Source organism: Beta vulgaris, chromosome 4 (genome assembly GCF_026745355.1).
Source record: "Beta vulgaris subsp. vulgaris cultivar EL10 chromosome 4, EL10.2, whole genome shotgun sequence".
In the NCBI taxonomy this organism is placed as follows: Eukaryota; Viridiplantae; Streptophyta; class Magnoliopsida; order Caryophyllales; family Amaranthaceae; genus Beta; species Beta vulgaris.
Window position 1 is genome coordinate 18,956,091 of NC_079205.1, and position 24,816 is coordinate 18,980,906.

At 35.5% G+C, this 24,816-nt stretch overlaps 1 protein-coding gene across 1 annotated transcript in view; it reads left to right on the plus strand.

Moving 5' to 3' along the window:
• Positions 1 to 581: 581 nt before the first annotated feature.
• The window catches only part of LOC104891294 (alpha,alpha-trehalose-phosphate synthase [UDP-forming] 1), a 31,156-nt gene continuing 6,921 nt past the window's right edge, over positions 582 to 24,816 (plus strand). The window contains exons 1-11 of the mRNA XM_010676966.4: positions 582 to 982; positions 1,805 to 2,150; positions 2,259 to 2,356; positions 2,477 to 2,865; positions 3,993 to 4,110; positions 4,279 to 4,380; positions 5,793 to 5,943; positions 9,966 to 10,054; positions 12,534 to 12,582; positions 16,324 to 16,424; positions 21,831 to 22,018. Of these exons, the coding sequence (XP_010675268.1) occupies positions 1,814 to 2,150; positions 2,259 to 2,356; positions 2,477 to 2,865; positions 3,993 to 4,110; positions 4,279 to 4,380; positions 5,793 to 5,943; positions 9,966 to 10,054; positions 12,534 to 12,582; positions 16,324 to 16,424; positions 21,831 to 22,018 (1,622 nt within the window). The 5' untranslated portion in view covers positions 582 to 982; positions 1,805 to 1,813. The remainder of the gene's footprint in view (positions 983 to 1,804; positions 2,151 to 2,258; positions 2,357 to 2,476; positions 2,866 to 3,992; positions 4,111 to 4,278; positions 4,381 to 5,792; positions 5,944 to 9,965; positions 10,055 to 12,533; positions 12,583 to 16,323; positions 16,425 to 21,830; positions 22,019 to 24,816) is intronic.

Genomic DNA, 24,816 nt, shown 5'->3' on the forward strand with positions numbered 1-24,816 from the left:
AAAACATATTGTTTGAACTTTGTAAATATGAAATATTATGTTATCACGATATATTGCTAACTTTTTTGGTTGAAGATTCTAATTGATTTCGTGAATTGATTGTGTCAATCTAATTTGTCAAGTTACTAATGGTATTGCATATTGCATTTTTGACCTACTCATATGGCAAGTTTCATTGATTCTCATTTTTCAATATTCTATAAAAAGAAAAACATTGTTTTAAATTATTAGAGGGTATTTTAGTCACTTCAAAAAAGGAGACCACACCTCCTCCCTTGACTTATATAATAGAGATTATGCTTATTCGAAATCATGATTTCAAATAACACAATGAGAAAAAAATAACATCAAATATATACCATGCTCACGATACATTCGGATGTATAATAAATTTTGTACTAAGATAAACCTAATCTTAATTCCTAATCGAGAAAAACAGGCACAAAACCTAAGAAGACCAGAAAAAGGAACTTTTGACCTAAAAATAGGATTTCGTTGTTCATGAGTGGAAAATGCAGACGTCAGCTGACCTGACAAATCCTTTCATCGTTGTTTATTTATTATCCCCCTAGACTCTAACATAAAGTTTTGAAAAAACCCAACATTTCCCAGAAAAACAATTCACATAAACTCCATACTCCATAGTCCATATAAATATGAAAAAGTAATAAGAAAAAAAAATAAAAGAAATAATGGTGGTTTCACCTGCATGGCTTCGGTCCATTGGAACCGTATAAAGCTTACACGAGGATCCCATTTGATATGCTTTCATCTTTTTTACTTTCTCTCTCCTACTCTCTCTGCCACCCAGAATCTCTCTCTTTTTTTTTTTTTTGCAACACCGCACTAACTATATTCGCTTCTTAACTTGCTCCTTTCACCAATTCTTGAATGTTTATAAGATTTTTTGGGGTCTGAAAATTTCAAAATTTATTGGGTTGATCAAACTTCTCAACCATTTTCTGACGGTTTGACTAACTGGGTAAAGCGAATAATCATTTATGTTTGCTTTTCTATGTGGCATTGTTCATTTTATATGCTTTTTTTCAGATGGGTATTTGTTGTTTTACTTGAGTTTTAAGTTTATTATACAAAAAATTTCAATTTTTGTATTAATATAGTTGATTTATAATGTGAGTTATGTGGTGGGCATTTGTCATTTTTCTTGATTACTTGTTTTCTAATATTTATTTGATGATTAACTGTATTTGAAGGCAAGCTATTTGAGAAATTTGCGCTGAGAGGTTCCTTCTTTCCTAAGTTTATAGTCTGAATTCTTGGAATCTGCTTGATTATTATTTTTTCTTTTCTTGTTTGATATTTCAAGGATGGTTGCTTATGATGATTCATGTTAGCCGACCCCATATTGTATCGAGACTAAGGCTTTGTTAATTATATAATTTGTTACAATTCGAAATATGATTATCAATACAATAACTAGGGGTAGGGAGAAAGTCCTAGTTACATTTATGCAATTAGCAAGACTACTACACTTCTAGGCTAGGGAACTCACAGTCTTGTTTAGTCTCAAGGACCTTATCTGTGTAAGCTGATATATGTTGGGAGTAAGTGAGAGTTATAGAAACTTAATGGAATTTCATGAATTTCCTGTGTACTGTTGTCATTATTGATTCACTGCAGTAGGTAATTCTTATGTAATAGCCAGTGCTAGTATTAGATTGTGTGCTGATTCTGGACACAGATGAGATCACTAGGAGTATTAGATGTTCTTTGCTTCTGATTGAAGTGTAGTGGAAATTTTTCTCCCAGGGGTGAAGTTTTTTGTTTTCTTTGTGGATTATAGATTGAGCATATGCCTGGAAACAAGTATAGCGGTAATTCTAACATCCCGACGAGTAGAACATCGAGACTCCTTGAAGTAAGGCAGCTAAAAAGAACAAGCAGGGCATCAATTAGCAACGAAATTTCGGATAATAACAAGAGCACGGAGCTTGGTGGACATGATTTTTCTCGAGTAGAAAGATACTTAGAAGATGCTGTGGCTGGGAGTCCTTATGAGGTTCCTGAACAATTGCCTACCCAGAGACTATTAGTGGTTGCTAACCGGTTACCAGTATCTGCTGTTAGGAGAGGTGAAGATTCATGGTCACTGGAAATTAGTGCTGGTGGGCTGGTTAGTGCTCTTTTAGGTAATCCAACACTTGCATTTTGTCCAATATGTCAATTATTACATCATGTGCATGGAGATGGCTTGGATAAGAGTTTTACCAACTAATTGTGCTGCTTTTCTTTTAAAGGTGTGAAGGAATTTGAGGCAAGGTGGATTGGTTGGGCCGGTGTTAATGTTCCAGATGAAGTTGGACAAAAAGCTCTCACAAAGGCTCTTGCAGAGAAGGTTTGTAACTTTGAATTGACTACCTTCACCATGTCAATTTTTTGTTGTTGGTATCTTCTGGATGATATTGAAGTTTTTTTGTGCCTTTTCAATTCAATAAGCTTTTTTATCTGATTGCAGAGGTGCATACCTGTTTTTCTGGATGAAGAGATAGTGCATCAGTATTATAATGGATACTGCAACAACATATTGTGGCCTCTTTTCCATTATCTTGGTCTTCCTCAAGAGGATAGACTTGCTACCACAAGAAGTTTTCAGTCTCAGTTTGCTGCTTACAAGAAGGCAAATCAGATGTTTGCTGATGTGGTAAATAAGCATTATGAAGAAGGTGATGTCGTTTGGTGTCATGATTATCATCTCATGTTCCTCCCAGAGTGCCTTAAAAGGCATAACAGTAAGATGAAAGTTGGGTGGTTTCTTCATACCCCCTTCCCTTCCTCTGAAATCCACAGGACCTTGCCATCACGTTCTGAACTGCTCCGTGCAGTTCTTGCTGCTGATTTGGTTGGGTTAGTCATTCTATAGTTTTTACCATGTTTTATTACTGTTCAAATCTTATATCTCTTTATGGTCACAAATGTATTCAAGTTTTGATCGGTGCACATATCATCTCAAGAATGCACCTGATCCTAGTCTTACAGCATCTATTATATTCAGACTGACCCCTTCTGTCAAATAGCCTGGAAGTGCTGGCTTCTCATCCTTGATTAAAACTTGTTACTAGAATATGAGAATTGAGAGGGCTAGGATGGTGGATTGTCCAGGCTGTCTTCTAACTTTGACATTATTCAGCAGTTCAAAGATTTTATTCAATCTAAGAGAATTTTTCACCTGTGCTGTTATATTGCTTGGCTGAATACGGCATTTTCGTATTTGTACACTCTTCGATGAAGCAGTATCTCTTAGAGACTTTGTGAGTAAATTGTCTGAGTTTTAAGTGTCCCGTACCTTCTTTCCTGTAACTGGGAAAAAAATTGGCTTCCAGAGTGTGATTTTTTATGATAGAATTTCCTATGAGGATGTTCATAGTTCTGCTTTTGTTTCTTTATCGATGTTTGGTGCTGGAAAACCACTTTTGTGTTAATCCATTAAGCTGTGCTGCTTGTTTTTTGATGCTCTTCTAAAAGGTATGGAGCTTTTGAGCTAACAATTCACCATACTTCTGAGATCTTGGGCTGTGATTTTTTTAAACAGCTCTGTTATTATAGCATATCTACAGACTATTACCTAGTATAATAATATTTTCTGGATGAAATGAGCATACTAGACAATCATATGGCTGCATAGTAATATATAGTTAGTTTATCCCAATTCAGTTTGGAAATGTATTCTTGGTGAAAGGTTTTTGTTTATGAGGATGTTTCTGGTTTTTCACTATATTAATTACGCAAGCGTGGATGCCAATTCGATATATGAAAGTGGAAACCCTGTGGTCAATATTAAGGTCATATTGTTGATATACACTTCAAAAGATATGTCTTCTGCTGTTCTGTAGTGTTGCATTTAAATTATTTTGACAGCAGAAAATTATGACTAAACACCAACAGAAAACTCAGTATGTTTTCTGTTCGATGTTTCTATATATGAAGTTGCATTTTCTTCGTACTTTTTTTTTACTCAATGTTGATTCTTGCAGTTTTCATACCTATGATTATGCAAGGCATTTTGTTAGTGCTTGCACTCGAATTCTTGGGCTTGAAGGCACACCCGAAGGTGTAGAGGATGAACAAGGAAGATTGACACGTGTGGCTGCTGTATGTTCAAGCGTTTTTTTTTTTTTTTTCCTTTTAATGAGTTCTTTGATTAAGTAAAAGCTGATATAGTGCTTAGATTTTGGTACTGTTCCTTTTTATTTTGCAAAGTTCTTTTTTAATATTTCGTTCGTAATGCTTGAATTTTGCATGCCATGGCCGAAATTCCAGTTTCCCATAGGAATTGATTCAGACCGTTTTATTCGAGCACTTGAAGTTCCTCAAGTTCAAGAGCATATCAGAGAATTGACAGAAAGATTTGCTGGGAGGAAGGTATGTTGTTGTCTATCTTGAGCTTCTTAGTGTCTTCCATAAATATATTATGTATAAAGTCTATTTTTGACGACTCCAACTTCTGTTTTTTATAGTTACTTTGGTGACGTTTGTGATAATGAGGTGTGCGGGTACATAATGGTCTCTTGAATATAATTTCTTCAATTATTCTATCATGTGTGGTTTTAAGCTAGGTTGCTGCTATAAATTAGAGGAAATAACTATATATATAGGGATAATTAGATAGAGAAAAATATGTTGAATATTGATAAGAAAATTGGGTGAGCTCTTAGTAGTTCAATGGGAGAGAACTAGCCTCTCGAAAGCTTGTAATTATCCTTAATATCGCTGTAATTTCAGTTTATGAATCAAATCTTCTATTTCTTCCTTAATTTCTGCCGTGAATGGTGTCGAAGCTATGTTAGTTCATAGCAGTTGCCTCCAGTGGGTGTAGCTGACTCTCTTCTTCTTTCTAGCATGTGATGAAGAATTGTTAGAAAAAGAAGGGTTTTTATAAACCAAGATTGGTCATAGACGAGAAAAAATCAGAAACATTGATCGATGAACTAGTTGTTTTAGGGATCATGATAGATGATGCTCTAGACTAGTCTATTTTATTTTCTTTTTATTTTATTGTATTTATTTATTTATTTATTTATCGGACTCAACTAGTCTACGTAAAAGGCTAGTTTTGATACTCTTAGTGGCAACAAGTATGGAATGAGTATGAAAGATTTTTTTTAAGACTCTAAACTAGTCGCTTTTATCGGAAAGCTAAGGTATTGGATTTTACTATATGTATCAATTCAAATGTCTTATGTTCGGTCTTTGAACTCACAGTTACATGCTAAAGATCTCGAATAAACATAGTATAGGAACAAAATTACTTGCCTTGTTTTGCCACATTTGTCTGAAATTGTACTAGTGTACAATGCACCGCGTATCAATTTGCACTTTTCCCGATTGTGAATATCGCAAGGTTGGGGGGTGGAGACTATTAAATTAGGTAACATTGTGTAGGATATGATTGCTAATGTCTTCCGCTGCCAGTAGAGGTTGGGATTAGGTGGCCCTTCCGCTGCCAGTAGAGGTTGTTATTAGGTGGCCTGCTGGGCTTGGCAAAAACTGGACACAGGACTAGCACTGTTAGTTATACAGGTGAGCCAAGTCACTGTCTGGTCCAGGTGGGTCAAACCGAGCTGGGTCAGGCTAGTTTGGCCCAGAGTTACCTCTACTTGCGGGAGAAGGCTAACTGTTGGTTGAGACCTTGTTCATCTAACTGGTATGTAGTGTAAAAATGCTAATTAGGCTCCTTCTCCTAGCTATCTCCATCTTAATTATTTATGCACCTGTCAAAGTATTACTATGCTTCTAGTTTACATCATTGTTATATGAATTGTCATTATGGGCAGGTAATGCTAGGTGTTGACCGGCTGGATATGATAAAAGGAATTCCACAGAAGATACTCGCCTTTGAAAAATTTCTGGAGGAAAATGCTTACTGGCGGGATAGAGTCGTCCTGCTTCAGATTGCTGTTCCAACAAGAACAGATGTTCCAGAATGTGAGATTCTGTCAAACCCCCCCCCCCTTCTCCCTTCCAAAGAGGAAGAAGAAATTATAACAGCATCAACAAGGAATTGCAATTAGTTGTTGCATGCATATTTTGCTGCTGTTTAAATTATCTGCTGCATCTGTATATTACTGATAAAAGGAGCATATATGAGCTTCATGCTGGTTGACATTTTGTTTTACATCATACTAGAATGTTTCAGTCGGTGTCTGTTATCAAGTTACTCATACTGAGTATCTTTATAATCTTCATTTAGCAGTATATCTTTACGAAGCCATTTCGGGGATGTGAGTTATTTTTGTACTTAGGAGATATGAAACAGTCTTTTGCTTGTGGAAATTAGTGGAATTCAGGATAGTTTCCCGAGTCAGATACTCAAGGTTGAGAAGAAAAACATAATTCTGACACAGGTAAATTTTCCTTCTAGGTGCATGCTTTTGGCTCCTTCTCAGCATTGGAAAATTGGCATTTTCCATTAGAAAATACTTTCAGCCTTCACCAAACCTAATTGTTGTTAGAATTCATACAGAAATTAGGACTATAAGTAATTTTATATTGTAAACCTATGCCTTTGTGCAAATGGTGAAGTTCAGACATGGCTTCTTTGCGGCTTTGCCTCTTAATTCTGCTATATTTATTCTAGATGAAGAAAATTTATGTATTGAGAGGAGAGAAAGTACATCAAGAAGGGGGCCGTACACTTTGTTGTATCTCCCTCTCCAGTAGTGAGATTGCCGTCTGTTTCTGATTGGTGTCTGGTCCACTTTCCATCATTTATACTTGCATCAGGCTGATATAGACTTTTAGACCTTTTCAAACAGTGAAAGTTAAAATTCTGGTATAGTTGTCCTCTGTGTGTCGCTTCTTTAAAATTGATGGGTTATTCCACCGTAGCTCCCCTCTGTCCGTCTTCATTGCAGATATGTCTTTCTGATGCTTTTGTGAGGATGAACGTCTTTGGGTCGGATGTCTTTCTGGAGTCATCCTGTTCTATTCTCTATGTGCTGAGGTGGTGTTGAGATGCTGATTTTATACTTGAGATGCAAAACGATTTGTTTCTATGCTTAGGGAACATATGAAGTTCTGATCTCTCGGCAGGTGTTGGACAATTTGACATTCAGACCTGCCACAAATAATAATGGCTTATGATAGAGTTGGCGTCCTAGAAACTAAGGAACTAGATTTTCTATGTCCATGACATGAAGGATGTTTCTCAATGCAAATAATAATAATAGATAAGTGTTTGTGAGGTTGAAGTTGGTGCATCGAACCATGTTTGGCTTGCTTAGGAAATCTGATGTTGATGAAGTTCTTGATTCTCTTGATAATTTATTTCTGATGATATTTAGTTCTAATTTCATTTGAATATATAAAGTCGTGCTAGTGGTGATAGTCTGATAGAATGTGGTAACAAAGAGAACGAAAACAAGGAATAAGGTTGTGGTACAAATTCTAGCAGAGCCATTTGACATATTGGGTTGATCAAGAGTATCAATCAATTTAGAAATAATTTATTTTTGTATTATGACTTATGAGGCTCCTTTGACTAGTTATTTGTCTGAAGTAAAGGGAGTTTTGTTTTTGGGAAGGGATAAGGAGCATAAATCATTGGAGCTTCTCTTTGGGAGGGATACAAGGCTCTTTTTCAGGTCTCTCAGATTCCAACTTTAGTGAATATCAAAAGTTCCTCGCAAAATATTTAAGATAACATTAGTACTAATAACAAGTTTGCAGAAATAAAAGCCAAACAAACTTAAATCTCCTGATGTGTGTCATATGTGAGCGGGAGTGTTGGGACTAGTATTGAGCAGCATGCCTCCTGTATAGTACAACTCTTTGAAGTGTTTCCTAAATATTAAGAAACTTTAATGTTCAATTGTCTCGTTTTTCAAAGGGAAATTGGTGGTTAAAATTTGAGCTGTCAAATCAGGTAGGGACATGTGATGAAAATGTCTTGAATCTAAAAATTTTTAATTCAACTTGCTTGTAGCCAAGAGGGGGCTTTTTAACTATTTATACACTATCTGAATTGGGTTCATACAATGATAAGCTTCCAGGATAGCTGCTGAGTTAGGGCCATAGGGGGTGATAACTGCTGAGTTAGGGCCATAGGGGGTGATAGCTGCTGATTTAGGGCCATAGGGGGTGATAGCTGGTAGGATAAGGCATGGCAGCTGTCGCTTATCCTCTTCTAGAAGACCATTCCCTGGTGTTTGATAACAGACTGACAAAAACAAAGGGACTTTGTATGAGGATGGAATCAGGGAGCTGCTGAAAACCAAGTATCTCTGCTGTGAATGAAGAAGCACCCATTGGGGTGAGAGAGCTTCACTGGAGCTCTACAGCAGAGGCCGGCGAGGAGGTCCTAGTGGAAGGATCAAATTTTTGTAGTAATTCAAACTCACTCTTTTCAGAAGTAGATTGTTTAAAGAAAAGGAAATTCCACAAACTTTAGCTAATTATTGCATGATCAATTATTAGGATATGATTGACTGTCTCACCAAGAGATGGGGTTTCGGGTTTGGACCAGGGTTTTTTCTTGTTTGGCGGCAACAGTTTTCTAGAGAGAACTCGCTGGAAAATATATTATTGTCTTATATCCTAAGTTTGTTTCATGAGTAAATAAAATATTTTTTCTATTAATAGGTTTCTGTTGATGGATCCTTCCTCTTTGGGTGTACCTTATACATGATGATCTTATTAGTAGTCTTCATCTTTAAGAAGAGTCAAAGGGGCCGAAGTGTGGGGAAGGAAAGAAGGAACAGGAAGCTTCACTAGGTCTTGGATTGCTGTCTAATAGTATCTTTGAGGCATGTTGTGCCCGTGTTTTTCTAGGTATCAATCTGATTGATTTTTACTAACCAATGATTTATTTTATATATTCTTGTTCTACTCTTTTCTTCAATTTCATTTGTATCTTATTTCTTACTTTGGTATAATAAGAAGGTCCCATGAGCTTTATTACCTTAATTCTCTTGTCAAGATGTTCAAAGATTCTTTTATTGACAAAGTTTGGATTGTGGATGACGACAGACTAAATTAATCATCTCACAGAGTCTCCTTCAAGGCTTTAGCTATTAGTTGTTAATTTGGGAGCTAGTTTGTTGTTGGATTGATGTTCTAATAGAAATAACATGTTTGCAATCATAGTTTATGAAGCAGCCTCTTTATTGTTGTACAAGTAAGGCTTGGTAAAGCTACATACATCTAGCACTCCTCACAGCATCAGAGCGGGGTGTTTCAACATAGGCATTGAGGTGATATGGTTTGGTATGTTTGATGACTCAAAAGTTTTTAAAATTTGGTTCATGTAGGCACAATGTCATATATGGTCCATGTAGGAATTAGGGTAACAAATGGTCCTCTATATTAGAAACCAAGAATAAAGGGGATCTTTTATTGGAACTAAAGGGTGAAGAAGGGGAACCTGGGATCCAGTCTGAAGATTTTATTTTTTATTCTTCATGTTTTGTACATATGGGCTGTTGGCCCCTTTTGTTTCATACTGCGAACGATAGTTCCCAAAACTCACTTAGGTAGGAGTTTTTCTGGGTGTTGGTTGTGATGATGTCATTGATAATGATCTTATGTAGTCCAGTTCAAAATTTCGTTAGAGCATATGGTGAATTCAGTGATGCAGTATTGCAGTAATGCTACTAGATTTCTTTTCGTTGCTAGATGGATGTAACATAGTGTCTTTGTCAAGCATAAAGTTGTGACTCGTGATAGATTTCTGAAAAGCTACCATAGAGTTGTGCTAATTTTTACTATTACCCTTTTTGGAACTTTTGATATGATATGGAGCTTTTTACCTTTGCCATGTTGTATTGAAAATCCTCATGCCTTTTGTCTTGATGTAAAGAGGGTATTTCTCTTATTGAAGCATATATCATGCTCCAGTCACACTGTCACTTAATTTAGTTGTGCTCTGTGTTGCTCAAGTGTATGTTCTTCTTCGCCACATCTCCACATTTTAGTGTTTAGTATTAACATTATATTTTTTGTTGTTGCAGATCAAAAACTTACGAGTCAAGTTCATGAAATAGTTGGACGCATTAATGGGAGATTTGGAACTTTAACCCGTGTTCCTATACATCATCTGGTCTGTCTTTAACTCATAACATGATATTTTATGTCTGAAACCTCAATAGTCCTGGCTTTGTTTGTTGCTCTGCTGTTTGAGTTGAGATTTCTTCGAATTATAGCTCCAAAGATGTAATGTTTATCTGGAGTCAAGATTGTTTATACATCTGCAATTAACGTAGTATTTATTTATCGTCATTTAATATTCCGGTGATGTTATTGCTGTTCTGTTATTATTAATGTAGTAATATTATTAATGTTGTTGATATCTTATGTCTGATATGAGTGGGTTATATGGTTGATATCCTTTGGAGAGTTGGAAGTAAAAAAGCTTCAAGTTGAGTACGACTCATAAAATTGAAACTTGGCCATTTCAATATAGGGCAACCAAGTTAATATGAATTTTCGAGTTTTCGTTTCGTGAAACTCTATCACAGAAATCATGATGAAATCATGTCCTTGGTGCGTTGGAAAGTTTTTCTTACCCGTTACATTTGTTACTTTGTCAAAATGTGCCAAAAATGATTTACTAGTCAATTACATACTTATGGAAATATATTGTTCTACATAAATATCCATCTAACAAAAATATAACCCACTCATATCATTATAGGTTTGTCATATTATGTTGCAAGGCTACTGAGCTTAAAGCCCTTTTGTGTGATTTTTGTTCCAAGAACTCACACCAAGTTGGGCAAGATCTGTTTTATTCATCCAATACAAACCCTGTTTGCAACGACATGACTGATTCCACAAATGGGACCACAACCTCGTTATTGTAGTACTAATTTCAAGTGATGGGGATATCATCAATTTGTATATGATCAGCTAGAGGAAGAGTATGGAAGAGATCAAATGACAGCATGCATGAAAGATTTTCTATTAGTGAATGGTAAACTGCACCTATTTGTATACTTTAACATATGACTCAGATGGACACACCATCTAGTGTAGCACACATGAGCTACTCAGCAGCTGTTGCGGATTATACTCCCTTCAATGCTCTTGTTAAAAAAAGCCTAAGAAGAATTTAGAGAGAGAATGTAAAGTGAGTAAGAGAAGAATTTTCTGAAAGTGGTGTGGTGATAATTGCCTGAAGTATGGTGTATGTTCTGAAAGTGGTGTGGTCATAATTGCCTGAAGTATGGTGTATGTTCTGAAAGTGGTGTGGTCATAATTGCCTGAAGTATGTTGTATGCAATAAGGTAATTTGAGGTGTCCCATAATATCATCGTATTCACAGACAACTTTTGAGATTGGTATTTTCTAAAACCCTAAAGATATCGTAGCCAATAATTGGTGAGCCATTGAAAATTCAAGCACTTCTTATGCTGAGGTTGGTCATTGTTTATTACGTTAGATATGTCTTCAACTAGCTGCCTTCTCCTTTGGGAAAAAGGAATGCTGATGACATTTTAAGCGTTATTCCACTTTAAGAAAGATGCTACTGCTTATATAAAACACCCGTTCATCACAAATATGTATCAGGTTAAGGCGTTAAGCAAGAGGACCAGGCAATGAGTTATATGGTTGTATGTTAGTCAGTGAGTGTTGGGTGTTGCAGACTTGTAGTAACTCACAACTATGCGCGGGTCACTGTTCTATGCATGCATACATAAGTGGATTAGGTGGTGAAATTGTTTGAACTATCCGATTGGTAGATCACGATGGTTTGCATTGCATGGCTAATTTTCCATCGACTGTGTTCTTCAGTAGGTTGACCTTGTTCACTCAGGAGCTTTATATCTTTTATGTGGGTTGAATGTCCATACGTCTGTCCAAGCTGGCCAATTAGGATATGCACATAAGCTTAAGTTCCCACCATATTCTTTAGGTTGAATTATGCCACAACACCAATTATGTGGAAAATAGCTAGAGCAAGGCCTCAAACTTGGAAGTTAGCAGTGGGACGGAGGTATGCTGAAAAGGATTATATCAATTGTTTTTGGGTCCATGATTCAAGTCGGAGATGAACCTGCATGTAGAATTCTAAATGCTCACCCTTTTGCTTCTTTATTTTATCTTTATGCTGGTCTCTCGAAAGCAAATACTACCAGTTCAAACTGGTCAGTGTTAGTGTTGCATGCATATGGATCTCTCCGCAGTGCACATGTTGCCCACAGGGATCTGTACAATGATTTCTGTTGGTGACACAGTTGAGTTTTAAATGAACAGGAGGTATTTCACTGATGTTCATGAAATTGAAATTTCTTATGGAACTTTCTGTACACAGCATTCCATCATAACTAGTTTCATATCCTCCCAAGGGGATAACAATCATCCATCCATCAAACATCATCTCTGTTTCTCTTCCTGATTTAAAGGGAAATAGCTGGATGTGACCCTGTGAAAATATTTATTGCATGATCTGTGAGGTACATCTGTGACATAGTATGCCAGGTTCACATAAAGTTCTTTCTACCTTTGGCTATATTCTTAGGTTTCCCACCCAAAAATGCTGAGATGTAAGCTGAACGAGGTTTTGAATCTATTTGCAGGACCGTTCTCTGGACTTCCACGCCTTATGTGCTCTGTATGCAGTGACTGGTATATCTTTTTGTTGTTATTGTTATTATTATAATTATTATAAACATGTCAATTACCTAATTTCTGTGGTTTTTAATGTTCTATTCAACTTGATTGCATTTATTTAACTGAGGTTTACTAATTTTGGTTGAGAAGTCGATATATGTAGCTAAATAGAAACTTGCTGAACTGTCCTGAAACTTGGTTCACTTTAATTTCCTATACATGTTTAACACTGATAGATTCATCTCTCTTCTCCACGATAAATTTTGTTCATCTGGGCATACTTTGTGCCCTCTGAATGCATAAAGTAATGCTGGATAAGGAGCATTACCAGTGTATAATGCATCATATTGTGTGAACAACTGGTCTGGACTCTGGAACCAAGAGAAACAGTAAGAAAAACTGGTCCGGAACCAAGAGAAACAGTTAGGTTTTGTTTTGCCTTTGTGAAAGCACAGGGTGCCTATTTCCGACCCGGAATCATTGAGTACCAACAGGGTCTGGATTCAGAACCAGTACCTCTGGACCGGTTCCGCACTCGGAAAAATAGACATGTTCGTGATCGGCTCTGGTTATTTGTTTTACAGATTCGATAACCACTGGGCTGCCATTGGAGCCAGTTCTGTTACCGGTTCTCACCAGATCCTGGATCGGTTCCTTATCTTCTGACCTCTTAGACTGATACCGGTCCCTTTGGAACTGACCAGTTTTGTATATATTGATGTCTGCCCCCTCTCGCTCCTCCGTTTTACGAATCGCGCCTTTGTCCAGAATTGTTCTTTTCAAATCTATCAACTGAGGTTCAGACTATTTTCTAGAAATTGGTAACAAATTTTGAACGTCTTTAAAAAATGACATACTTACAATGTAACTGTATCATATACTGTCCTATCATATTTTACTTGTCACCCAAAAAACTGTATTCTAAAGCTGGTGTTTGAACTGTTTCAAATTAGAGGTGATAGAGACGGATTTTTACTTTTGCTTCTGCGAATGAGTTTTTGGTTCTATTGAATATCTCTCTTTGTTGGTTAGTACAAACAGTTTCATAAAGATCACATTTTTAATTTGAAAGAGTATGATTAGACTAGGAGATGATCATGGATCAAAATATCATTATTGAAGAAGAAACGTCACCAAAAATCCCAATTTCTTTGAATATTAGAAATGTCAAACTTGGTCTCACTGCTAAATTTCGCATTAGGATTTGTAGGATAGAATTTATAGACCCCGTTTGGTTTAAGCCTAGGTATGTAACCTAAAGGTGTAGAATGAACCATACACAAATCCGTATCCCGTGGAGATGTTGAACTTGTTTGGTTTGAATTTTGAAATAGAATTCTTTTTTTTCTCTTAGCTTTTTGAGCCTAATTTCATATTGGTCACCAAATTGACTATGTACATACTACTAGTTTACTCACACACATATCTCATAGATTGAAGCATATAAAATTCAAGAGAGACTCTTATATGGACTTTTACAATGTCTTCTAGAATAGATTTCTTGCATGCATGTTTGAATTCATACTAGCTATATGATTCGAAGATAAAGATAGCCTTTAAATTTCACTTCTTAGGCATAGTTGGGTGCTCTTTAAAGTTGTCGAAGAGTATACGTACCCTTACAATGTTACAAATGGGCTTTGCTTAATGAAATGAACAATGTCCTTTCTAGATCCTATCCCAAATCTTCCTAATTTTCATTCTACTCACCTGTTCTTCCACGCCCTTTTACTTGCGTGACTTAACCTTCGGGTGGGGCTTAATTTTCCAAACCTCTAAAGGAAGTTCTCGGGTTTTGCAGCTAAAAGGTCCCGTCTACAAGGAAGTGAGCCTACATCATTCGATGATCAAGAACTGAGCGATCCTCTCGTTCATACCCTTGATACTCTATGTAGCTACACCTACTAATAAAAGGGGGCTCCAATTGCCAGGTATAGTGTCAAAGCAAATTCTCATTATCAACCTAAAATTTGAAACATGATTCAAAAGAACCAGAGAGAATATATGAGCATTTTGCACCTCACGCTCAAAATGTATTCAGACCTAGGCTTGTCGATTGGCTTAGGTAGGAGCTTTATGAGATTCTCATTGAAGCAAAAAACCAGGAACTTACTAAAAAAGGCGCCTTCCGTTGCCAAGAATTGTCCAAAAGCAAATTCTTTTCCCATCTCCAACTTAATCAAGTTTAAGAGGGAAGCACCTTCGTTAGCACCCAATCCATCCTTTGCCTTCGGCTTGGCCAGATTTTCCTGTTTAAAATGTGTTTCTTCGATCATTCCCATTGTCATGTCGAAGGAAATAACTAGTCTTTATCTCCAGAATAGACTATTTATCATAATTGAACCATATGGATCTTCCTATTGAAGAAAAATTACCCTTTTTACACCATTAAATTCAAGGCGCTTTAAAATTTCAACTTTGAAAAGGGACCTCAAGCCTATCGAGTCCTCAAAATCTCTAAACTTTAACAAAAATGACACACTTACTAAGAGAACCCATGGGATGAGGAGAGAGAGAGAGAAGATAATATTTGCCCATGTGATTTTGAGATAAAGGAACGCCACTTACCAGAAAATGAGATCGAGTTTGGTTCTTTGCAATATAACTAAACTTAATCCATGAAGGTTGAATTATGATCTTCATGCAATGTTGCTAGTTGCTACTCCCTACATGAATTCGTCCTTGAATTATCTCCACCTAGAGGAATTGTCCTTAGAATTACACTTCGAGGAAATTATTAGGGGGTGGAGGATGAAATGTGAAAGAAATTTGAAAGAAGATAGAGATGGATGAAGTAGCAAGTGGAAGTGTAGGAATTGTGAGAGAAAAAAGGGTGGGGCCTCCATTATCTGAGGCGGGAATATATTAATTGGAGTAGGTAGCATGAAGATAAGATGGGGTCAAACTGGCAAACCCATATGGTCAATAAGAAAATGAAGGAAAATATGAGACGGACGGAATGTGTTTTATTGACATTCAGCACTTACTAGGTTATGTCGTTAAATCAATCATCATGGTACAAAATTGTTAAACTTGTTACATCTGAAATTGCTCTACTTATCTAATGCTTTTTTAATCTGTCTGTAGTGTACATGTAGTTGATGCCAAGTAGTACGGTGGGAAGCACTTTTTTAATGCAAGACCTAATGCAGATGACGTCTTTGCTTGTAGGGGCCTAGCTACATTGTACATACACTTGAACCCCCCCCCTCCCCCTCCCCCTCCCCACAGAACACAGATCAGAGAATAGTCCGACAGTTATGTGAAATAACATGCTTTGCTTTTCGTATTGGAAATTATGCTTGCAACATTATATTTAAGTTTTTACGCCACTTTAGTTTTCATTAGATCCTCTTTAAAAATCTCTTGAAGTGTAGGTATTCAATTTATACTAGACCAAAATCATTTCAAAGTGCTTCATCATCTCCATATCCAGTCAAGAGAAGGTTTATAGTATGATTATTTGACATTTTGATTATAGTTGGCTCTTTTCCCTATTTTGTCAGGTTTCCCATCCTTGTTTAGTTGCTTTCTCACCCAATTGTCATGTGCTTCAAATCTAGTTTTATCTGGTTTCACACGAGCTGCTTGCAGTTTTGTCTGTTTCCTACTGCCACCTCAATAAATTGGTCCAAAGGGAAAGTTATTTTAGAGTTCCTGAATCTGTATGAAAAATTATATGCCAAATTCAGATTAATTATGTGTACAGTTTTTAATATCTTAATATTTTGTTGTCCTTTTAATATCTCTTACCAGATGTAGCACTGGTCACTTCATTGAGAGATGGCATGAATCTGGTCAGCTATGAGTTTGTGGCTTGCCAAGATGTAAAGAAGGGTGTACTCATTCTTAGTGAGGTAAGACCTGCGATATATATAAATGCATACACATGCATCATGTTCTAAACTAAACTCTTGCATTTCATTTTACTTGGATAGCAAAGCGTCTTGACTCTTGAGTCCTTTTGAGGTAGTATCCGACGATCTTAGTAGAAATCATTGTCAAAACGAACTGCATGATAAAGAAAATATTTTCTTCTATCATTGTTAGTTCCCCTAAAAAAAATTGATCATTGTTAGTGAAGTGGAGTTGGATCTTGACTAAACCTTTCAAATAATATATTTAATACTCATTGGTTTCCTGGATTATGCATGTGTGGACTGTAAGATTACATATGATGCTAGTCGAAGATGTCTACGTTTCAATACTATTAGTAAATAAGATTGCAATTGGCCAAAGAAAGGCCACCTTGTGAGGAGGGGGGAGGGAGTTTAAACAATCTTTATATGAGAATATTAACCATATTTCCACTTGCGGAGCCATGCATCAAAAGGATAACCATGTTTTTCTGAAAAAAGGATTACACTTTTCCTAAAATGAATTGTTATTCCACTGTTCTCACTTTTCACATTCTCATAAGGAGTTTTTCATAGGAACTTTATACACACATATATATATATATATATATACTGCCTCCGGTCTTTATTAGTTTACCCGTATTTCTTTTTGGAATGTCCCTTATCAGTTTACCCATTTCTTTTGTTTCTATTTTCGGAATGAGACCACTAACTTTCCATCACACATACATTCAACTTTAACGTAAAATAATAGTTTATCTTTCCTTCTATGTCCCACAATATTGGTTTTCCTAAAATTTTGTGCAAAAGAAACGGGAAACTAATAAAGACCGGATGGAGTACATATATATATAAGATTTAAGTTCATATGAGAACCAACCTTATAGTGAGAATCGTGAGAACCACTCATTTTTATGAAAATTTTGCTGATCTCACAACATTTTTGCTCATTTTATGTTTTGTTTATTTTCTAATTTTGCTCAATTAACATTTTTATGCTCATTTCGCTACGTTTTTGCTCATTTTACATTTTTTCTTATTTAACTTTTTCATGCTTATTTTACATTTTTCTCATATAACATTTTTTCTCATTTTACATTTTTGCTCATTTAATGTTTTCTACTCATTTTATGCTTTTGGTCATTTTTTTTTTTTTTTTTTTTGCTCATTTTAGGAAGTTTTTACTCATTTTTAGTAGTTCTCACGATTCTCACCATAAGAAGGTTCTCACTAGAACCCAATAATATACATATGTACGTATATATATATACATAATATACATATGTATATTATATATATACATATGTATATATGTATATTATATATATACATATGTATATACATGTGTATATACATACATATATATATATATATATATATATATATTTATATTATATATATATATATATATATAGATATATATAGATATGTATACATTGGAGTTAGCTCAAGTGGGTAGAGCGCTCCCCCTTGGCCCCCGAGGTCAAGGGTTTGATCCTTACCCCCAGTATTATGCTGCGGTATTTCCTTTGCATGCTATGCATGCCTTACCAGCCAATGCGTTGGTGTTTCCTATAGGCTAGTAGCCTTTTAGGGGTTAGCCATTGGGCTGACTTGATTTCCTAATCAAAAAAAAAAAATGTATATTATATATATATATATATATATATATATATATATAATATATATATATATATATATATACACACACATATATATATACACACACATATATATATATACACACATATATATACGTATATGTATATATACACACACATATATATACGTATATGTATATATACACACATATATATACGTATATGTATATATATACATATATCTACGTATATGTATATATATATACATATATCTATGTATATGTATATATATGTACATATATATATATATGTACATATATATATATATGTACATATATATATATATATATATATATATATATTAATATTATATATATATATAGGGTTGGGATCCGGTGAGAATAGGTCCCTATGTGAGAACACTTTTTTATGTGAGAATGAATCTCATCCCTAAATTTAATTTTAATCATATGGCTCATGTTTTTTCAAACAATAAAACTATACTAATATCTCCTCTCTCGTTTAAAACAGTCGTCCAAAAAAACAACTTATATTTCTCTCTCTCTCTCTCTCACGCGTTCATCTCTCTCTTTCAATCACATTCTTCTCTCTCCTCCTAGAAACCTCCCCTGCTGAACTTTCTTGCTAAATTCATCCTCACATAAGGTAGATCTGCCATGGTTAAAATGTAAACTTGCTTTGACACCCACGTAGCAGAAACACCAGATTTAGCAGATTAATATGTTGTTTTTTTTTTGGCAGTGAGATATTAGTATCTTATCATGAAACCTACATAATACATCATAGTAACCCCTTGGACGAAATAGTGACTATATTCTGTAAGTAAATGATTCTTCCAAGATAGGTTAATAGGGTCACTATGAGATAATAAAAGTTAATATGATCTTTTTATGGTTTCTTTGTTTGTAAAATACATATTCACCTACTATTCCCTTAATGTTAGGATTGTATTTTTTAGATAATACATCATAGTGACCCTTTGGACGAAATAGTGACTATATTATGTAAGTAAATGATTCTTCCAAGATATGTTAGTAGGGTCACTATGAGATAAGAAAAGTTTTTTTTTTTGAATAGTAAATTAATTCATTAATAAAAAGTCATACGACATCTACATAAGCAATCGAATCAAACAAATACATGAGTTGAATCAAACAAAAATTTCCTTCATAAAAACTACGATCGTCAAACAAATCTTGCAATGTGGAACATCTCCCGCTTATATCGCTGGAAAATACAGCCTTGTTGGAGAGACAATCTAATGATCCCTTGTAGTCGTGAGGATGATTTCCGTCGGATTCATCTGACCGTATTCGAAAAATTGATAACCTTTGTGATCCCGCATAATTCTTCACCAACAAAATAATTTCACGGCAATCCATTAGATCTAGTATCCCGGATTGTAACCTGTAGAAATTCCCCCTCTAAAAGAGGAGAAAAACCCTGTCTTTCGAAGGAGGTCGAAAAAACTTGTCTTTCGAAGGAGATCGAAAAACCTTTTCTTACGAAGGAGATCGAAAACCCTGTCTTTCGAGGGAGAAATCACTATTGAAAACCTAAAAACAAAGGTGGGGGCTTTCCAACGGTAAAAACCGATGGAAGTCCCTTGAAAAATCAACAATGGAGGCTAGGGTTTTTGAAAGTAGAAAGGAGAGAGGGGAGAGAAGTCCTAGGGCGCTCAGATAAGAAAAGTTAATATGCTTTTTATGGTTTTTTTCTTTGTAAAATACATATTCACCTACTGTTAGACATTGTTATTTGTATGAATGTCTCTCGTGACACTTTAACATTAATATGGACCTGCTTTTCTATATGATTGATCTATTCAACATAAGTGATTTAAGTAGGGTAACTATGGGATAAAAAGTAGTACTATGATCTTTTTGTATGTTTTCTATATGATTGATCGAACAAGAGTCGAACAAAATCGAAGAAACATCGAACAAGAGTCGAACAAAATTGAAGAAAAATCAAACAAAAAACGCCATTGAAATCAGAAAAAAATCGAACAAAAATCTGCAAGTAAATAATATCAAATTAAATATTTCGAGTAATACCTGTTGAATAATGGAAGAATAGTGTGAGTTTGCAAAAAATCGACCTAAAACTTTGAAATATTACTCCATCAGTGACGCCATAGAGGAGAGAGAAAGCTCTGCAAAAAACTTAGAGAGGGAAAAAAATGATGTTAAAGTTTGTGAGAAGGAAGGGGAGGAAGAAAAAACCTAAATTACAAAAATGCCATTACTCATTAGTGTATTTAGGATGGTTGGATTAAATTAGATCCAAAGGTCCAGATTTGTTCTCATATAAAAAATTGTTCTCACATAGAGGAGGTGTTCTCACAAGTGCCCTCCTCTATATATATATATATATATATATATATATATATATATATTATATATATATATATATATATTTTAATTAGGAAATCAAGTTAGCCCAAGGGCTAACCCCTACAAGGCTACTAGCTTGTAGGAAACACCAACGCATTGGCTGGTAAGGCATGCATAGCATGCAAAGGAAATACCGCAGCATAATGTGTCCTCTCCTTCGCAATTGAAAGTTAGAATATGGGGGCATTAGGTGAGGGATATTCTTTTGTCTTCGTTTTGTTAGCTATTCTGTATTAGGATTTTCATCTTCTAGGGTATCTCAGCTTCATCATTGTTCGATTGTTCTTTTCCATTGAGTTTGTCCTAATTCACCTTTCTATATGCCATAAATTCTGAAATTTTGACCTGTTTTAGACATTTTTTTATGCATATTAACTTTTACAACATGTGTCTAATTAATAGTTTTTAGGTACAGCTCTTCAGTAAATAGAGCACAAACTAGTTTAATAAGAAGCTATTTCTTTATAGTTCACGACAATCAATTTTTTGAATCTAGAAAACTTTTACCATGAAAATAATGTACATAGGCTTTGCCATTAGGGAAACCATATGAACTTCCTACATAGGCATTGCCATAATAAAAAAATGTTTTCCTTATTCTAGATGGGTTGTCCCCAAAATTCCATGAAATTAGGGGCTGTTTGGTTGGGGGGTCTCAAGAAAGGGTAAGGGAAAGAGCGTTAATAATTCCCTACTTCCAACTTGTTTTTGCACTATTTCGGGAGTTTCGTTCTTCTGTAATTTTTCCCCTTCTTCTCCATTGTAAGACATTCAATAAACTGTTTCGTGAGTTTCGATTTTTGCTGTAATTTCCCTGCCCTTTGACTTCAGCTTGGTTATTTATTTGCAACCTTTTTTTTTTCATTTATTTGGAATGAATGTGATGAAAGCTATGTGTTATTCGTGAATTGTTTAGCTACTGTTATTTGCACTTTGACATGTGGGCTGAACCAAATGCATCTACTGTTATATGTGAATTGTTTGGCTACTCTAATCATATAAATCTGTGATTTATATTACATGAATTAGGCAAATAATATGTTGTTGTTTGTGTTATTTTCTACATGTTGATTCTCTTTCTTTAAAAACCAAACAATCACAAAGGGAATTAGGCAGTATACCATTACCTTTCATGGTCGGAACCAAAGAGACGGGGGAATTCAGGGTCATTCCTTTCCTTTCTCCTTATAACCCTTTCTGGATTCCTTTCCCTTACCCCTGCGCGAACCAGACCCCCCCTTAATGTACTTAGGCTTAGTCATTCGGTAAACCAAATGAACTGCCTATTTAGGCATTAATAATAAAAAAATATCTTTGATATTCTAGATGGGTTGTCCCCAAAAGCATGTTTAATGGCCAAGTTCAATATGCATATCTTGTATGAACAGTTTGCTGGAGCAGCACAATCTCTAGGCGCTGGAGCTCTGTTGGTGAACCCCTGGAATATCACAGAGGTAGCTGCTGCAATTGGTAAAGCCTTAAATATGTCAGATGAAGAGAGAGAGAAAAGGCATCAACTTAACTTCAATCACGTTACAGAGCACACTGCTCAGGAGTGGGCAGAATTTTTTGTAAGGTATGTGAATGTAGATTTATTTTCCATTCATCTTTGTAGTGAAGTACTAGGTTTGATTGCTTTTTGTCCTCATGGGACTCAGTTTCATCACCATCGGTTAAGATGTTTCAACACTTGCATGAAACATTTCAGAAGAGTGGCACAGTAGAATTTTGTCAGGATAATATTACAAATTCTCAAATATTCCAGAACTGAGATGTTATAAAAATTGATGTTTGATAAATATTTAACTTCTACCTAGTAATTCCAATTATGCTCAAACACCGACTGCTATGAGACTTCTAAAATCCGGTCAGCTAATGAAGCTGATGTCAAATAGAAGGATGAAGCGTAAAACAAAATAAATTTTGTCAAAAACCACCAACGGCACTAAGTGGATATTGCGTCCCCTAATTTCAAAATCATCCCTATATATTATATGTAAGATGTTAAGTATTATTCCCTCTATTAAAAGCCAGATTTTAATGTCTTCCATTCAAAATGGTAATATTTATAATTTACGGAACAGAAACAGATAATTGCAGTCACCACTTCCATCTCATTCTCTTGCCTCTATAAAGAAGAATTCCACCATACTGCTCTCTAGCCATCGCCACTATCCCAATCTGCAAACCACATCTCAGCCCAAAACAGCCACCATTTCCCACGATATATACCAGTGGTAGCCAGCATTACCCCAACATCCACAACCCACTGTCATGCCCGTCTCCTTTATCTGTCAAAACGACCATCTCATCCCGACTACTGAAATATTTGAAAAAAAAATAAAGTTCATATTTAATCATCTGTTTAAGGTTGGAAACCATCAGATGGTGGCATTGAGTAGATAGAACGGTATTTATGGGTTTTTTTTTTCTTGTGTTACCTAATATTTTTGGGAATATGGACCATCATACCCAATAAGGGTTGGCATCTGACTGGAACTCTTTATAACATTATTTATGGAATTCACCAACTTTTGGGCTGGCACTTGGTCTTTTGGCTATCTTATGCGCTCTTATGTTGGTTAAAAGGATACAACCTTTTGAAAGTAAGCTTTTATTGGAGCTTCTTTGTGAAAAATGGATAATATTAGCTCTGGTCCTTGCCTCTCTTGCATACATGCTTCCGGAGCTTTATTAAATTTCTTCAATTAAATGTACAGTGTGGCTAGACCACTAGAGTCCTCTAACTCTACATAATATTTTATGGAAGTTTCCTGGTCCTTCCTTGTACCCTTTGTTTTTCTTCATTATTAAGAAAAAATTTCTCTACCTAAAAACACTATCCATGTATACTTGAGTAGTTAAGATATTCATACCAACCTAGAGTTCATTCTTCATTTTCATAGGAGCATTGATATTTCTCTTCTTATATCTTATATTTTTTAGGTTTTTTAGTTCCTCCTGATAGAATATTAAAGTGAGTATATATGGCTTGTTAGGTGTTTTGGATCAATGAAACAAACTATGAATCGAGATCAAAGTTTGGCCAACTAGAGTAAGCTAACCTCTAAAGGTCAAAGCATTGTGTCAAACAAGGCCCGCATTTTATTGTATCGCCTATGTCGTAGAGGTTTTTAAATCTACCAAACCGATACCACCCGCATCCTAAAGGTGTAAAAAAACGTGTTATAGGCGGGTTGAAGGGATATATCATGGTTTGAGCCAATATTTGGCGGTACGACAACCGCATCATCCACGTTCCCTTATCACCGTGACCGTTACCGCGTTCCCTACCGGAACCGCATTTTCGAACTATGGGTCAAAGTGCCATCAAATTCTATTTCTAATGTCCCTAGATTGTTTGAATGCAAAACAGATTCAACCACTGGCAACAAAACAAACAAAAGGAAACAAGGCCAAAAAAAAAGTATCTTGATATTGTATTAACTCATGATTAATTCAAAAATCATATTATTTGTAAACTCCAATTCATTGTATTATATCTGCCATCAAGTCCGAAAGATACTAGGTAAAGAAATGTATAGTGAAAGCAGTTTCCCAATTAAAGACTCAAAGAAATTGTGTACGGCCAATGAATTCCACATTGCCTTGGTCAAGCTTTGTAATTAAATTTTCTACTTCTAATCTGACCAAGTGATTGCAAAAGTATTGCTGACCAGGTAAAGAACTAATTTTAACCAGCTAAGGATCGAAAACATGTAAAAAAACATGGTTTGCAGCTGATGGTTGAAATTGTGTTTTAGCACCCTTTTGCATATTTTTGGGTGCTTGTGTAAGCTCCCTGCACTCCCATGGCTTCCTCACTTGATCAATGCAGCAACTATCGAAGGTGAGAGGAGAACTTTTCCGTCCAATACATGTCAAAAGAACTCCCAATGTAAAACCTTTTTAAGAATAGCTCATTATCACACATTTAACTAAGTGATTCTATGTCACCTTCCCTCTCACCCATCTCTTCTCACTTTTGCTCTGACCCATCTTTAAATTATGCCTAAGTAGTGGATTGAGTTGATTGATGAGTGAATAGAGATATTTCAATCAGAAGAATAATGGTTGATCAAGGGAGAAGGCTGGTTATCAATGGGTTGCTCAAGATTTTTTGGTGGGTTTGTGATCTTTTGGAATGTGAAGTGAGGGAATGTGAGTTAATATATATGACTAGTCTCTTATTGGCAAAGGGGGACTGGGAATTAATATAGAGTATAGTGGAGCAGGTCATGGAAGCAGGGATAACTTTAAAGGTTGGAGTAATCTGTAATCAACTAAATTTTTGCAGATCTTGGTGCCTTCTCTAATTCTTCTGGTTTATCAAGATGGGTGATCGAGGAAGTGATGACCTGAAGAAGAGTTGTT